The 16637-nt window shown below is 41.2% G+C and overlaps 1 protein-coding gene across 7 annotated transcripts in view; it reads right to left on the bottom strand.

The window, feature by feature from the left end:
- The window catches only part of LOC135125871 (muscle-specific protein 300 kDa), a 96609-nt gene that overhangs the window by 8965 nt on the left and 71007 nt on the right, over positions 1-16637 (bottom strand). For all 7 annotated transcript variants that reach the window (XM_064051598.1, XM_064051604.1, XM_064051602.1 and 4 more), the window contains 4 exons: positions 16368-16475; positions 14860-15033; positions 5924-14809; positions 2007-2309 (listed from right to left, as the gene is read on the bottom strand). In XM_064051598.1, coding sequence (XP_063907668.1) covers positions 2007-2309; positions 5924-14809; positions 14860-15033; positions 16368-16475 — 9471 coding nt within the window. The remainder of the gene's footprint in view (positions 1-2006; positions 2310-5923; positions 14810-14859; positions 15034-16367; positions 16476-16637) is intronic.

The following is a 16637-nucleotide window of genomic DNA, read 5'->3' as shown; positions in this document are numbered from 1 at the left end:
ATTTTTTGTTAATAATAAAAGGTAAGATTTACAGTTAGTCGTCATAAATAAAATTTCATTTACACATTTTCCTCAGATTATAAACAAATGAGTAATGTGACATAAGCTGATATGAAGTATACATGCAAAGGTAACTCATACAAGTGTACTTATTTACGAGTATATTTATCACAAATATAAACATAAAAATTTCCCATGACGTAAAAATTTGAAAATTTTTCCTACTAATATTTGTTACCTGACATAAATATTTAATAAAATACCAAATTACATGTTTTGTTTCGGCTACCTGCCGAAACAAAACATCTTTTTAAAAGAGGGAAAGTTCTTTCTTAAGAAAGTTTAGAATTATTTCAAAAACAATCTTTTAAAGAGAAATAAAATTTCTTAAAATTTAACCATGCACTTTTGAATTTTTTTTTTGCCTTTTTGACTTCGTCGAAATAATTTTATTACTGCAAGTAGTTGTAAAACCAAATTCAACAAACTGAAATTTATTCCTTCATCATGTTGCAGTTTGATATTTTTTTACTTATACCCACCAAACTGCTCTTGCAATTTTTTTATTTACTAAAATAAAAGTTTGACGGTACAATCAAATTTAGGTCTCTACGGGGGATTCTACCTGCTACTTGTTCAACATAATCTGATTTGACTGAATTTCATTTGTGAAAAAAATCGACATTGTTTTTGGAAAGATTTATTTATAGAATTTTGTAAACGGAACACAGTGGTAAAAACCGCGATCCGAAATTCCCGTTAATAATTGAGATGTTGATTTTTAAAGATACGTGATGAACATTTTCACCAAAATTAAAAAAAAACATTGTGGTAAACTTGAAAAACTGGAAATATTAAATTCTGAAAATGTACTGATAATTCCATAAGAACGACTCCGAAGTTAAATCCTAAACTTCTAAGACGAAGTAAAATAAAATGCCGTCCCTACGCAGTTTAATCAGTTTTTGATTTTTATTATTATTTTATTAAATTTTGAATTAAAAGATTTTGTGTTTCCAATGCTTTACTTATCGTTACTTTGTATAACAAAAAAAAAATTTATATACATATAAACGAAAACGTCTCATGTCTACTTCAACTATTTTTTAACTGTTTGACAGAATTCAGCTGATTTTGTTTATGTTATGTTATGTTTTTGTTTAATAAAAACAATTCATTTGATTTAGTACTTTTTTTCTATTGAGGATTAATGTTTTAAAAAGGTCTCAAATCGTTTCAGTTTTTTTTTTTAATTGTGACAATAACAACTCAGTTTTATAATAGGTATTATCTCATTACTTGGACACAGATAAAGCAAACTTATTAATAATCAACTCGTTTCGAAATATACCATTCAAAACAGGACGAGGGGAACGTAAAGCCGACGTTCGCAAAAATAGCGCACGCAAAAGAAGGATAGAACACATGAATGAAAAACACGCACTTTCACAACCGGCGATTGCGCCAACATTTCACCATGTCATTCCCAAAAGCTCGTCAATCTATCCCCAAAAAAACCCTCACCTTCAGCTCCTCCGGCGAACACATCTATCGCAAAATAAACTATTCCTACTACAAAGGCACAATTATCACACCGTTTCCCACAAACCCGTTAAACTAACCGTCCATTCCCATGCAAATAATTACAAACCCATCACTAACAAACAATCAAGAAAAGTCAACCGGCACTCGCGAATTAAAATATCTCAAGAACGTGAAAACTTCCTTTGAAATCGTTAAAATTTTCCCGTCTTCCGGCCGACAAACCCACCGCAACTCTCGAAAACGTGATCTGGCTCAACGCCCGCGCGTTATTTATAAATTTCGCACTAAACCCAATCTCACAAAACTCAAAAATATACCGTACGTTCCTCTTTAAGCGCATCGATCGCAGCGAAGAGGCTGCGTCTGGACCGGCGCGCGAACACTAACTGAGGGGAGAATCGAATTCGAATCGGTTCGAGGGTTTAAAAATATCCGTCGTCGGTGGTAAGCTAAGCACATACCTTAACTGCCTTGATGGCCTCTTCCGGCTCCAGGTCGCCCACCGACTCCATGTGGTTGTCCACCCATTCGGTCACCAGGTCGCTGGCTTCGCGGTAGCGCTTCCACAATTCGGCGGCATGCTGATACCTGGTGCACAGGTCTTTGAGGTTGCTGCAGGTCGTGGAGTAGGCGGTGACGGCCTCCTGGACGGCGGCTTCCACGCGCGCCGAGATCTCGGGAGCGCAGCTGTCGGCGAGAGGTTTCGCGACGGCTTTCAGCTCGGCCACGAGGGACTCGCGGGAGCTCAGGTCCACGGAGACGCTCTGGAGGATGAGAAAGTGGGATGAGTCACGGGGTCGTCATACGACATGGTGGTGCGCGATTTGGTAATGATGTTATTTGCGTTGAGATGTATAATGTGTTTGTGAAGAGTGCTTGCTGATAAGATAATGGGGCCGGGTTAATTAGGTGGATAAATATTTTGAAGTTTAGACGTTGACTTAGCGGACGAATTACACTGATTTGTGGAGTTTATACGGTAATGACATTCCTTTGTAATGCATCATTGCTTTGAATAGTGAGGTTTTATACAGGGTGTTTAATGTGTGTGTGTGTGCAGTCAAGTTCAGTCAATACTATACTGGGTGTCTCACATTTTGTTTCCCAGTCACTTGTTTCTTACATGGTAGCCGCTGCAGGTGGAAGTTAATTCAATGACAAGTCGAGTTCGGGGGGCGGGTTATACAGGTTTGGGCCCCAATTTATCGTTTTAAATTCTTGCAATATGCTTTGTTTTTTTGTTAATTGTGAACTAATACTAATCATTTTATCTACCACTATCTGGATCTCGAGAAATGCAAAAAATACGAATTCGGCTAATTTCGGTTAAAATAGTTTTTTTGAAGTCCTAAAATGAAATAATTACATATTACTAATTGTATCTTATTTAATATTTCAATTTTTTTTTAATAAGGCCATTTTTCTTGTAAATTTTCAAACTTCGTTTTCAAAAGTCGGGAAAGTATCGATTTTGCAATTATCTAGGATCCGCCCCTCGGTCTCACTATTGAAACTATTGAAAAATTCATCACAACTGACATTGGGATGGACATGGGTGGGGCTACATTTTTGGCTTGTTTTTTTATTAATATACATACATAATATTCCTTGAACAACACGATATTAATTTTTTTTTATTTCTTGTAGAGAAATAAGGATTTTGCAATTAAGCTCTGCCCCTTGGCTCACTATGAATAAAAAAATCATCAGAATTGGGATAGGGCGGGTGGGTGGGGTTTATATTTTGCCTTTTTGTCTTAATATACATAGCCATCTTTTCACAACAAGAAACTTAAAACATGGTTAAAATGGTACGGAGCCTAACTGCAAAATCGATATTTCCTTTTAGAATATTTCCATTTTAAACATGTTTTAAGTTTCTTGTTGTGAAAAGAAGTCTACACATATTAAAACAAAAAAGCAAAGTGTAAGCCCGCCCACCCGCCCTGATGATTTTTTTTATTCGCCTAGAACCAAGGGGGCGGAGCTTAACTGCACAATACTTGTTTCTTTACAAGAAATTAAAAACATGGTTTTCAGTATCGTGTTGTTCAAAGAATACTATGTATATTAAATAAAAAAGGCAAAATATAGGTCTGCCAACGAATGAAAACTTCATTACTATTTAGATCAGGGCAGGTATGGGTAGGGGTTAATCTTAATCTTAAATTAATTTTAGCTTAAACAAATGCGTATGAGTTTTTGTTGGAGTTGTCAAGATTTTTCGTCATATTAAATTTAATGTCACATTTGTGATCTCCTGTATACTGAACTTAAAAACTACCTCCCCCTATCTATATTTGAATTTATAAATTAATTTATTAGGATAAACTGCTGAAATTCGGAACGTCGGTGTATTATTTAAAGGAGATAATATTTACATTATTAAATACACTAGATTCTAAAAATTCTAGAATTTTTGATTTTTGTTACGAAAATTATCATGATACGCGAAACAATTAAAGTGGGCTCTTCAGATTCGGAACAACTTTTATTTTTCCACGAAAAATACCATTTCAGATTAACTACGCAAGTAATTTCGTTGGGTCGATTATTTTTAAAACACTTTCAAGAGGATTGAAATAACCTACTATTAATATTACACTTAAAGTGAGGCCTTCTATCTTAGATTTACTACGAACACTTTACTGAACTTCAAACATCGTTTTGTCAAAATTGTAGATATAATATTTATCTGTTAAATTAACAGCGACTGTCTGTCAAGAATTATCAAGACACGGACCGGACGTGAAACCACGCATTAAACCACATGTACACAAAATGATAAAAATCAAGCTAAAGAAATGCTCATTTTGATTGCTATAATCTCCAACCCACAAAATTATCAGTTAAATCAGTTACGGACAAAATTGTTTTTAATGGCTGTGTTTATTTTAATAATTGTAGATAGTCTATACAAATTAAAAAAAAAAAAAAAACAGAAAGTTTTAAAAATATTTTCGGTGTATTTAATAAAACATCGATATTCTTTGTTGAATAATATATCTACAAATGTTCCGAATTTTCATAGTTTATCTTAATGTATAAAAAATGTAATTATTGAATATACCCTGTATATGCATTTTTTTAATTCATGTCACATTGTCTGTCACCTCTGATCTTGTGTCAATGTCACTTTTAATTTCCTGTGAGAAATACTTCAATGACCTCTGCAAGTTACTATTGGTAAAAAATACACTTTTACTTCAAAAATTATTTTGATGGATACAATGAATATTCAATTTTTTTTATTGTTCGGATGCACACACACTATTATTTTATTAAGTCAGAACGTAGGCGTGTTCCAGTTTTTAAATGTTGTTCTATAGTAAATTTCTATTCACTGATCAAACACACTGTATATTGTATATTAAAAATTTACTCTTAAAATTGAGACCTCAATTTGAAATTATGATTACTTATCCTGCGTCCATTGCTGCATATTTTACACATACTTTTAGTTTTCAGAAAACCGTTGGTAACCTACATAATTATTAACATTTAAAATTACACAATTTCAGAATATGAAAACATAAAATTGAAGATAAAAATACCCGAAACTATAAATGAAAGAATTTACAATTATACAATAAATATCTGGCCACGGTCAGCCCCCATAAATTAAGAATCCAGAATCCAGAATATACAATAAATATCGGAAGAAAATGAAAAATTTTATAAAACTATCTAATTGAAGAATTCTGGAATGCTCTAAAATTTCTGAGTACTCGAAAATCATTCAGATTTCTAAACGTGCTCGAGTGAAAAATTTTCACAGCGTATGTGGCGATTGGCGTGGCAAAATTAGGACATTTTCAAAAAACAACCTTGTGTGTTAACCTACGATACTTATTTTCCCTTTTAACCGCGTTCCATCCGTTATATTTGCATGAATTACAACCAACCATAAATAAATTAACGAAAATTAAATATTTATACCGTAAGACGTTGTCATTTCCGCTGAGCAGCTCCGTTAAACACACAACCGAGTTACCACCTGACTACCGTAACAATCGAACTTGACTTTTTCTAAATAAAAATACCCATACAAAATAAAAACGAAAAACTCACCCAAACGAATTTTTTCCAACTCCGAAAACAATGTTATCACTGCGCCTCTGCCATTCTAACACTTATTTATAAATTCAAATCGAGTACGTTATCACCGCAATTAAAAAACCACACATTACATCATCACCAATTTTACCCACTCCAACCGTCATTTCGCCAATTTCGCACTCGAAACCCCAACAAATCTCATTTCTTAAATCCAGCAATTAACATCAGACACGCACCGTTCCGACCAACAAACTAAAACTGTTGTGATTTTCGCCGCGCTTATCGCTCCGGCTGTTTCAATAAATCAAAGACAACTCACCTCGAGCCTCTCCGTCGCCTTCCTCAACCTGTCGTAATCGACTGTTCCTTGCACCGTGAGCAGTTCCATCATAAAGTCGGCCTCCTGGACGCTCTGCTGCACCAGCTCCAGCTGCTGCTCGAAGCGCTGCCACAGGGCCAGTCGACCCCGGAGGAGCGCCAGCAGCTGACCGCACCTCTTCTCCAAGACGGTGTGGTCGTCCTGAAGCTGGGAAATGTCGCGCTCGACGGTGACGGGGGACACGGTGATGCGAAGACGCATGGGTAGAGTGTGGAGGAGCTGGCGAAGACCCATGAGGTCTTGCCAGAGGGTGAGAAGCTCCTCACCCACTTCGTAGGTATCGTTGACGGCCTTTTCGACGGCTTCGCTACCCATTTTCTCGCTTTGTTCGCACTGGTCGAGGATTTCGTTCAAAGAGACGTGCTTGCGACGCACTCTAGAGATGCCTTTGTGGATGTTTTGAAGGCGCTCTTTGAGGAGAGTGGCGCCTTCGAGTTCTTCGGCGATTTGGATTTCCAAGCGTTTGGAGAGGGCTAGGAGAGAACCGACTTTGTCGGACTCGTTGGCTGAGAGAAGACCCAACCGTCCGAGTTCGTTCTGGATGGTTTCTAAACGTGTAGACATCACCTGGAGGCGTTCTATATACAGATTTAGTTCTTCTTCGGTTTTAATAACCCCTCGTAAGTTTTCTACGTCGGATTTTAAGTCCTCGAGTTCTTGTCCCAAAAGGAGGAGTTTGTCATTTATGGGAACGTCAGTGGCTGAGATAGTTCCGATGATGTTTGACTGAATGTTGTTGATCTTTGCGGAAATCTTGTTCCATCGGTTTTGCATTTCGGTGTGGAATTTCCTCTGGATCATCTCGTCGGAGATGGGTACGACCTGGAGGGCCTTCTCGAGGTTGTTGGTGGCGTCCTGGCGAGTACCATTATACACCTCGTGTTGGGCTTTCAATTCCCAGAATTGTCTCATATGGCCTCTAGGTCCCGGGACTTCCAATAGTTGCAATTGTTGTTCGGCATCCCTCAACCAGTACTCAATCTTATCACTCAATAGATTATAACTCGTCCACAAATCACGGAATGCCATTAATCTCTTCAAGTTGTTCTGGACGTCGTCCTGCAACTTCAAAATGATCTCCAACGATTCCATATAAGCCTCCTCTAGACCAGAACACACGACAAGTTCTTGAAGCTTCTGCGCGACTCCATTCAAATGGGCAATTCTAGCTTGATGGTGTGCTATATCAAGCGCCAAAGACTGATACAAATCGATAAATCGGTCATAATCCGACGACGTCACGTTACTCAAATCTGGTACTCTTTGTTGTGCGACCTGCAACCACCTCATCTCTTCTTTCATTCCTTGTTCCAAAATTGTCCATCGGGAAGCCGCCAGCGACATCTGCTGGAACCTTCCAGTGGCTTGATCCAAAATCACTTTCGCTCTATCGTACAAATTCCTATGAAGCTCCGAGTGTTGCAGACGCGTTTCTGAGTCAAGATTCTCTTCCAGGGATTCAAGTATAGCCCTACAATGACTCAAATTCACGAAGAACTTGCGGTGGTTTTGCATAGCATCCTCTAGATGTTCCAAACTACTCACATTAATAGGACTTTCGACGAGAGCTTCAGCTACATCAATAATCTGTCCAAACTCTTTGAGAGTTTGCTCGTATTCATCCGCTAAAGAAAGGAACTGTAAAGCCTTTTCTCTTTCGATCACGATTTGCTGTTCAGTCAACTTCGTACTTTCGTGGTTACTGTAAACGGCCTTCGGGATTTCTCGGGTGGGGAAGTCGCGCATTAGACCTTTAGCTGTTGCTATGAGGTGGACAGCTTTCAACATATTGCAACGATTCGTGTGTTCGATTTTATCCAATTCGTTCAGTTTAGTTTGAGGGGCAGCATCTGATTCTTTCAAATCGTCGAGTTGTTTCTTTAGTTTTTCAATGGAACCTGTGAGTTCGGTCACTCCGGCGACAAACTCTTCCCATCTCTTTAAGTCACCAGCGGCCAGTTGTTCGTTTTCACTAGTGACTTCCTCAATGACTTTCACTTGTTGTTGAAGCGAATCTATATAGCTCTTCATGCGCTGTCTGTCGTCTTCGTTATAAATGTCATTAGCTTGTCTCATCACTGATTGCAGTTGCCCAACTTTATCCTCGATATTTACAATCTCTTCTTTCAAGTTGTTGAACTCTTGCACTCTTTCTTTCGAAGGCCCGTCAGCAGTTTGTTGCCTATTCACGTAAATGCGATACTCGATAGTCTCCAACCAAGTCGTAATCGTTTCCACTGTGGTGATAATCGTTTGTTGGATAATCACAGCGTCCCGTTTCTCCACTGCCTCTTTCAGTGTGTTTAGTTTTTCCTGCACAGCATAACTCCTCTGTTCTATCGACTCATCCGTCACCACCTCGTGCAAAGTCGCCAAATACAAAACGTCACTCAAATGTGTGGTTTTCCTAGCGTTCTGCAAATTCTTCACCCGTTCGAGGGCCTGTGTGTGAGTCCACCTGATGTCCAGATCTTGTACAGTGACAGGACTACGTTGTCGTTCACTTTCTATTAACTGGGCGGACGCTTGTTGACGTTTCTGCCAAACAGGTTTATGGGGTGAGTACTCAGGAGAGAAGGGATAATCGGCGGGAGGTGAAATAGGAAGTTCTGGAGCGCGTATCGGGGATTCTACTTCTTCGATGGTCACAGACGAGACATGTTTAGGTTTGCGTTTCGTTTTAGGAGAAGGCGATTTCGGTTTTCGTTCTTTTGTCTCAGGGGAAAGCCGTTCTTTCGTTTCAGGAGAAACTTGTTTGGGGATTCCTGGAGTCGTGGTTTGAGTGGCGAATTGGTGAAGTTCGTCCGTTTTCATCTTTTCTAAAAATTCTGGAGCCGTGGTGATTGCTGCGACTTTGTGTTCAGGCATTTTAATATCTTGGGGAAATTCTGGTGTCGGTTCTTCAATGGTTGGTTGTTGTGCGGTTTCGGGTTTTTCTTCTTTAATTTCGACTGTTGTTACTTGTTTAGTTTCTTCTGGCGTTGATTTGTCTGTAGGTTTCAGGTCTTCTTTCTTAATTTGATCGGAGGGTTTCAGGTCTTCGGATTTTTCCGGAAGTTGTGGTAGTTTTTCTTCAATTTGGTCTTGCTCCGATTTTCCTAGAGGTTTCAGTGTTTCCACTTTACCTTGTTCAGCGGGTGAAACTTCTTCCACTTTAGAAACTGACACTTCTATAACCGGTTTTTCATCTTCGTGTTGGGTTTTCTTTGTACTCACTAAAGGTTGTTCAGGCTCTTCAACTTTGACTTTTTCCACAACTTCTGGTTTCATTTCAACTTCATGCTTCAGTTCTTTCGTCTCTAGATCCACCTCAGAAACTGACACTTCCACAACCGGTTTTTGCTCTTCTTGTTGTGTTTTCTTAACATCCTCTACTGGTTGTTTAGGTTCTTTTTTCACCTTTTCAGCAACTTGTGGTTTTGTTTCAACGTCATGCTTCGATTCTTTCGTTTCTAAATCAACCGTTTCGGTAGATGTAGGTTGAATTTCTGCAGTAACACGTATTTCAATTACATTCTCCACTTGTTCATCTTTATCTAGGTGAGGTTCTTGTTTCGAACCACTTTCCTGGGTCGTGATAGTCGATTCTTGCACCAAAACTTCCTTCTTGTCAGGTTCATCTTTCTCTCGACGAGTCACTTCAGCAGCAGCCCTCTCATTCGCAAGAAAATCTGCCACACCAAACTTCGGTGCTTCGACCCTCACCGTAGAAACCTGCTCCCGAGTAACAAACTCGCGACTCTCCTCTGGAGTCACCACTTTAACGGTCGACGTGATTTCGAAATCCTTCTCGCCGGGACGTTTCGTCACCACATCTTCAGTCACGACTTCGAAATCGTCCGGGCTAGTAGATGGCGTCTCCGTTGGTACCACTTCAACAGTCACATTCAAAGTACCGTCATCTGTCGATTTCGATTTGCTTGCAAGCTTCTTCACTTTATCTTCATCTAGATCTGTAATCACTTTACCCACAACGATAGCTTCGTCGCTTTCTTCAGGTCGTACCGGTGACGATGACCTCGAGTGTCTTTTTGCCACTTCTGAGTAAAGTTCTTTGGGATCTAAGAGTCCACCGTCGTCTTTGCGTTGGAATGCAGACAAGAAATCTTTCTCGATGCTCGGAACTGATTCTTTTGAGTCTTTCTTTGCTTTGCGGTGACGGCGTCTTCGTCGGGGTTTACGAACGGGTTCACCGTCAACGGAAACCTCTACGTCAACGTCAGAACGTGATGATTCTTCAGATTCAGTTTCAGTGACCGGTTTAGGTTGTACCGGTCCGAGTGTTTGTTCGCTTTCGGTGCTTTCAGATGGTACCGTCACTGAGGCTTCAACGTGTACTTCATATTGCTCGGACAGACTACTAGGAGGCGTTAATTCGTTAATGTCGTGAATCATGACGGGACTAGTTTGAGTAACTGTCTCAGACGTCTCGGGAATTTCTTTAGCAGGAACGACAGGTACTTCTTGAACGAGAGGTACTTCTTGAGGCGACGGTTGTTGTTGAACTACTTCTTCAACTGGTGGTACTTCTGCAGTTGACACTTCCTCTTGTATGGGTGGTACTTCTTCAAGTGAAGGTTCTTCCTGAGCTGGAGGCGTCACTTCCACTTCTTGAGCAGACGCTATTTCTTCCGCGAAAACTTCCTCAAATGGAGGCGCCGATGGTTCTGGGGATGTTTGCATCGAATGATCGGCAGGTGTCGGTTGTGCTTGTACCGCGCTTTCGGTAAATTGAATGTCAGGTGACTGCGTTTGTACGAATTCCTCTTGACTTTCAACAATCGTCGTTTGCATAGCTGATTCGCTTCGAGGAATTTCCACGGTTTCGGGTGAACTGGTCTGGGCTTCTTCTTCAACAACAGCAACTTTCTCGGGAGTGGCAGTTTGCATTGAAGCTTCAGAGGTAACCACTTCGACTTTCTCAACTTGTTCGGGTATTTCCGTCTGGGTCACAATTTCAGTCGTTTCAATTTCGACTTGACTCGAACTGTCTTGTATTTCGGGTTTGATTACTTCGGGTACCGGCTCAGGTGATGTTTGTACGGATGTGACTTCAACTTCTTTCGGTACTTCTGGAGAAGTTTGAACTGAGACGGGTTCGGTGGCTACTTGTTCGTGTTCGATGAACTGTTGCACGACTTGATTGAGTTCTGGAGAAGTCTGAGAGAGGGATTCTTGAGTAATAACAGTTTCTAATATAGGAACGGTTGTGACGATTTTCTCGGTTATTTCTTGAGGTGATTCGCTCAGAGGTCTAAGGACACCCTCTTCGACAATTTTAACGGTACCTAAATCCGACTGAGTGGACAAAGTGTGATAAGAATCATTCGGTGAGACGATTTCTACATCACGTGCTTCTTGAATCGTCGGTTCTTCTTTTTTAATTTCAGCTGGTTCTTCTATTGGTACTTCCATTTCCACTATTTCTTGTACTTCTTCTTCAGTTTGAGTTTCTGGTAACGCTTGCTCTGAGTCTACTTCTTCTGGCCTGGTCTCTCCGCGTTTTCCTTTACGTTTCTTTTTAGCTTTCTTCGGTTCTTCGACCTTCACCTCTGCGACTTTAACAGGTTCATCATCAGTCAGAGCTACCGATTCGCCAAATGGTGACGATTCATACGCCGATTTCGGTATATTTGATTCTTCCGTTTCCTTCACTTTTACCTTCTGCTTCTTCTTTTTCTTTCGCCTTGTCTTTTGTTTTTGGGTATCGTCATCGGCCAAACTTTCATCGACTGTTGTTTTGTCAGCTTCATAACCCGTGTCTTTAACCTCTTCTTCCTCTTCTTCTGATTCCGTCACCGGTTCGAACACTTCTTCGGTAGGTTTGGGAGTTTCTTCAGACGGTAGTGAATCATCAGGTACGATGATTTCAGTCGATTCAGCAACTGAAGTCGCGATCGACACTTCTTTTTCTTCTTCGATTTCTTCACTGGGAGATTCTTCTTTATGTTTCTTTTTCTTTTTACTGCCTCGCCCACCGTGGTCAATATCGCTAGGCGTCGGTGACTCGATATGTTCGCTTTCTAGTTTCGGAGTAATCGGGGCAGTAGCGACGGATTGTTGATGCTCTACTTGAGGAAACATGGGCGACAAAGCGACCGATTTGACGGTAGCTGTTGCAGAATGAGTCACAGCAGGAAGAGTCACGTGAATATCTTTCTGGATCAACTCAGCGGGAGTAGTTTTTGATGTCTTTTCTTCAAAAGTCATGGTCATGGAAACCTGTGGAGACACAAGAGTGACATCTGGTTGTTTTTCTTCTAAAGATAGAGCGATTTCGACTTCCTGAGGAGTTTCCTTTGGTTTTTCAACAGGCTGGGGGACAAACTCAGCAGCGTGAGTTGGCGTTTTCTCTTGCAAGGAAAGTTCGATTTCAACGTTTTGAGGTTTAAGTGGTTCTTCGACACCTGGAGTTTGGGTTTTTGGAACGTCCGAATCTTCCTTTTTAGGGGATTCCTTTATCTTCTCTTGATCCTTGGGTGAAACTGGTTCTTCGATTTCTGTCTTGATTGTTATTGTTTGCTTAATTTCTCCCTGTGGTTCGTGATATTGTTGAGAGGTGATGAATTCTTGCGTGATTATGTTAATGTCTTTGCGTTTGACGTCGCCGTTAAGTTGCATCGGTTTTTGAAGCACTTCTTCAGTTTTTGGTTCTCGGAGTTCCTGTTTGACGGTTTCTTCTTTGACATCTTCCGGTTTGGTCACAGTCTTTTCAATGATTTCGATTGTAGTAAGTGGTTGACCCGTTTCCGGTTCTTCCGTAACCTTTTTCACTTCTCTGACGCTCACAACCGGAGTCGTCACAGTTTGTATGATGGTCTGCTGGACTTCCACCGGTTTGTCAAGTACCGTCTCTTTTATAGCCTCGACAATCGGAATCTCCGGTGAAGGTACTTGAATCACACTCTCAGCGACTTCTGGTTTATCGACTGGTGGAGTAGGAAGCGCCGAAATTTCCTCCACCAACTGTGGAGTAACCTCAGTTGGAATTGCCTTCGATGTTATCACCGAGGTTACTGTTTCAACAACAACATCAGTACTACCCGTACCCGGTAACTCGTCTCGTGGAGTTTGCGCTTTCTCTGGTGCATCGCCAACTCTAGGTGCCTCAACAGTACTACTAAGTGCAAATCTTTCGTTCTCTATAAAATCTTTACTAGCGGAAGTTACTGAGCTTTGAGGCGGAAGTGCACTGGGATGTTCTACAACGTACCTCTCGCCTTCTTCTGTTACTTCGGTCAAAGCTTCAATGGGTTTCCCATCGAATATGGCACCAGTCACAGTCTGAGTGACACTAGTTCCCGGCTCTTCAACAATCACAGTCGGCTCACCGAACTGTTGCTCCTGCACTACTCTACCGTCTTCAGTTCGAGTCACGTTAATGCTGACTCGGGGTATACCTTCTTCTGTTACCTCGACTTCTTCAGGTTCTTCGACAATTTCTTCCGTAACTTGCTCTTTTCCGTCGACTATGACGGTACGACGGATGATGCGGCGGGTTTTTCTGATTATCCTTCTAGTGACTTGTTGGACGACGGCTCGTACACTAGAGCTAGACGTGTGAATTTCGCTGCCGTCGTACGGCGGTACCAACTTGTTTTCTTGGTCCAAGAACGTAACGTCACCTTCGTGGAGTCTGATTCCTTCGATTTCGATTTCAGAGGGTCTGGTACCTTCCACAACCGTGACCTGAGTTTCCGGGTCGGTTTGGAATTCTTGAACGTCGACGTCGCCTCCAGGTACTCCAGACACTATTTTCCCGCCGTATTGTTTGCTGGTGACCGTTTGTCTGCTACCGTCACCACGGGCTAAAGTCGTACTGCTTTGTTGTTCTTTGAGGGTGACTTGTGAGAACGACTGACTCACGGGTTGAGCTTGAGCATCATCGGTAATGGTACTAGTACTGGTTAATTGTTGCTGTTGCACGGTCTGTTGATGTCGCACTACAGTTCTGTGCAACTTCTTCACTATGATGCGTTTGGTACCGTCAGCATCCACAATCACCTCGGTGGTGGTTTCATCGGGTTCCACGAACACGGTTTCGAATGGTTGATTGGGTTTGGCGTTTGTGATGTTCAACTCGGTTGATTTACCTTCGGTTTGTGTTTGCTTACGGTAGTTGGCCTCGACGAGAAGGTCGTCTGGCTCTTCTACGATAGGCTGCGACTCAGCCATTGGTTTTGTCGCGATTTGGATGGTTTCTGCGCCGTCGGCTACCGTCTTCGAGATGGTTATAGTCTCTTTGTGTTTGCCCGGCTCCACGTCGGAGCTTTCCGACAACTGGGTCTGTATTTGCACATCCACGGGTTCGTTGTAAGTGACTGTGAAATCGCGTGTGACTACTTGTTCTGGTGACGCTAAGCTCCTGCCGGTTTGAGTTTCGATGTGTACTCCCACCACCGGACTTTCCTCGATGGGCATAGACCCCGAGTCTAGAGTGTTCTCGCTCTTATCTTCCTTCAACTCCTCTAAGTATTTTCGTAACGTGTCTATTTTCGTTTTTATGGTGGTCCTTTGCTCGGCGAAGATGAGCGTCAGTGTTGTTAACTGCTCCACTAAAGTCTCTGCCAGCTGTTTCAAATCGGGGTACTTCTTGAATTCCTCACAGATCGCGGCCAACTGTTCTAATTTTTTCTCCTTGTCATCTAACTCTCTCCCCAGCTGGTTGAGATTCTCGATCGATGCTGCTACTTGCGTTTCACTGTCGGGTCTTGCGATGCTTTGGATTGTTTCTCGCGTCCTTTCCAGCCAAATTTCTATTTCCGTCAACAGTAATTGGTACTGGCTTAGCTCTTCCTGTCGTTTCACGTGTGACTCTCGAGCGTTCTGGAATTAGCCCACTCGTTACATAATTCGTGCTTAAAATTAGTGCTTACCGTCACCGCTATCCTGCCGTGCTCGGCCTGTGATAGCAGAGTGGCGATCCTTGTCCTGATACCGGCCAAGTGGACGGCCAAAGCTTGAGTCTCGTGGTCGGACTTCAGTTCGAGGACTTGGCCTTCGAGACTGATGGCCTGAGCTGCATGTTTCTTCAAGTCGCTCGTTATTTCCTAAAAGGTGATGTCATGGTTAGAAAGAATAATGAGCAAGAGCTATTTTTGGAATTATCATACATACCGGAGAATTCAACGAGAGGTACTTAATCCTAACGCGTCTAACAACCGACTGACCACTCGACGGTGCGGTGGGATTTTGTTTATTTATGAAGATGCGGTTCAAGATAATGTACGAGAGCCGAGATTGGTTATTTTTAGAGTTCGGCGCCTGGTTTGATGGGCGCTAATTGAATCCATTAAACGAGCACCGACAGATTGGGAGCGAAGACGTCAATTGCAAGATAAAAGGAGCTGGTGTCGTTCAATACTTAATGGTAATTAAGACGTGATTGCTTATTAATTAAAAGAGCGTTAAGGTTAGCTAGGTCAGAGTAAGTTTAGAAACTGGGTGGCGAGACATGGAGCGTTACGAGGTTATAAATCTCAAATGGCAGGTGACAACCGGCTAGGATACTTTATTATAACTCGATCTAAAAATGTATTCTTTTGTATTTTTTAGTTTTCTTTGATATGTAGTGGCGCCGAATGGCTTAGTAATAAACGATTTCGTAGCAGGTGTAGTTATTAGTCACAACGGAAAATGACGTCACCATATATTAAATAAAGTTCTTTTATAATAAAATTTCAATATTTGAACAATGCGCTGGCGGTTTGATTATTTTTTTAGCTTAACCCACACAGCCCCCACGATCTAGATGTTTTTATAATTTTATTCAATCGTTGACTCTAAAAGTTTTGTGGGCAGTATTGGTTACATGATCACCGGATGTCTAGACACACTATCCATCTACAGTGCCAAGAGAAAAGGTTTGTCTATTGGTCCATTTTCAAGAATGTCGTCAATGTCGTATCGTACAATCAGACTTATTTTTGACGGTTTTGATAACTTTTACTCACGTCTCGACTTAGACTCACGTGTTTGTAAACAGAATGCTTGAATCACGATGTCAGAGTTAGAAAAAAACTTACGTAAACGAAAAATGTTCCAATCTCACCTTTGAAAATAGCAACACTACGTCCGATCATTAATATTACACAGTTAAAATGATTTAACGTAAGGAATATAAATAAGCCGGTCATGTGGTCTGCTAAAAGTGTATACGAATCATTGTTAAAATTAAAATAATGATGTCATCTGGATTGTATAAATAAAGGCGAAAGTATTCGATAACACGGGAAACTCGGTCAAGAGTTCATTGCTACGGACAAGGACAACAACAAGTGTCAAGAAAAGTCCAAACAAAGCAGTAGAAATTGAGGTCGCAGATGCATAAAGCAATCATGACTCACATGCTGCTAACTGACCTAATCCTAGAAAGTCTACTTACTTCCAGCGCTCTGATCATCTGGTCGAATCCTTCCCGTGGTAAGTACTCAATGGAGATTTCGGTGGTCTGAAGTAACTTTTGCAATTTGGCGACGTCCTCGGTAAGATCCTGCGAACGGTCGAAAATGAGCAAACGCCGTGACATTACTGACAATTCAATGACACAAGCCAGCGTCCAGTCAAATTAATAAAGCCATCAAAACACCCCAAAATAAACAACATTCAGAGACACCACACGCTAAATTAAACCCCCAAAAATGCAAGTTACAAC

The sequence above is a fragment of the Zophobas morio genome, unplaced genomic scaffold (genome assembly GCF_036711695.1).
Source record: "Zophobas morio isolate AGI-343-1 ecotype UQ-CSIRO unplaced genomic scaffold, CSIRO_AGI_Zmor_V1 ptg000009l, whole genome shotgun sequence".
Classification (NCBI taxonomy): domain Eukaryota; kingdom Metazoa; phylum Arthropoda; class Insecta; order Coleoptera; family Tenebrionidae; genus Zophobas; species Zophobas morio.
Note: the sequence above shows the minus strand (reverse complement) of the source record. Positions and strands in the feature narration are given on the sequence as shown.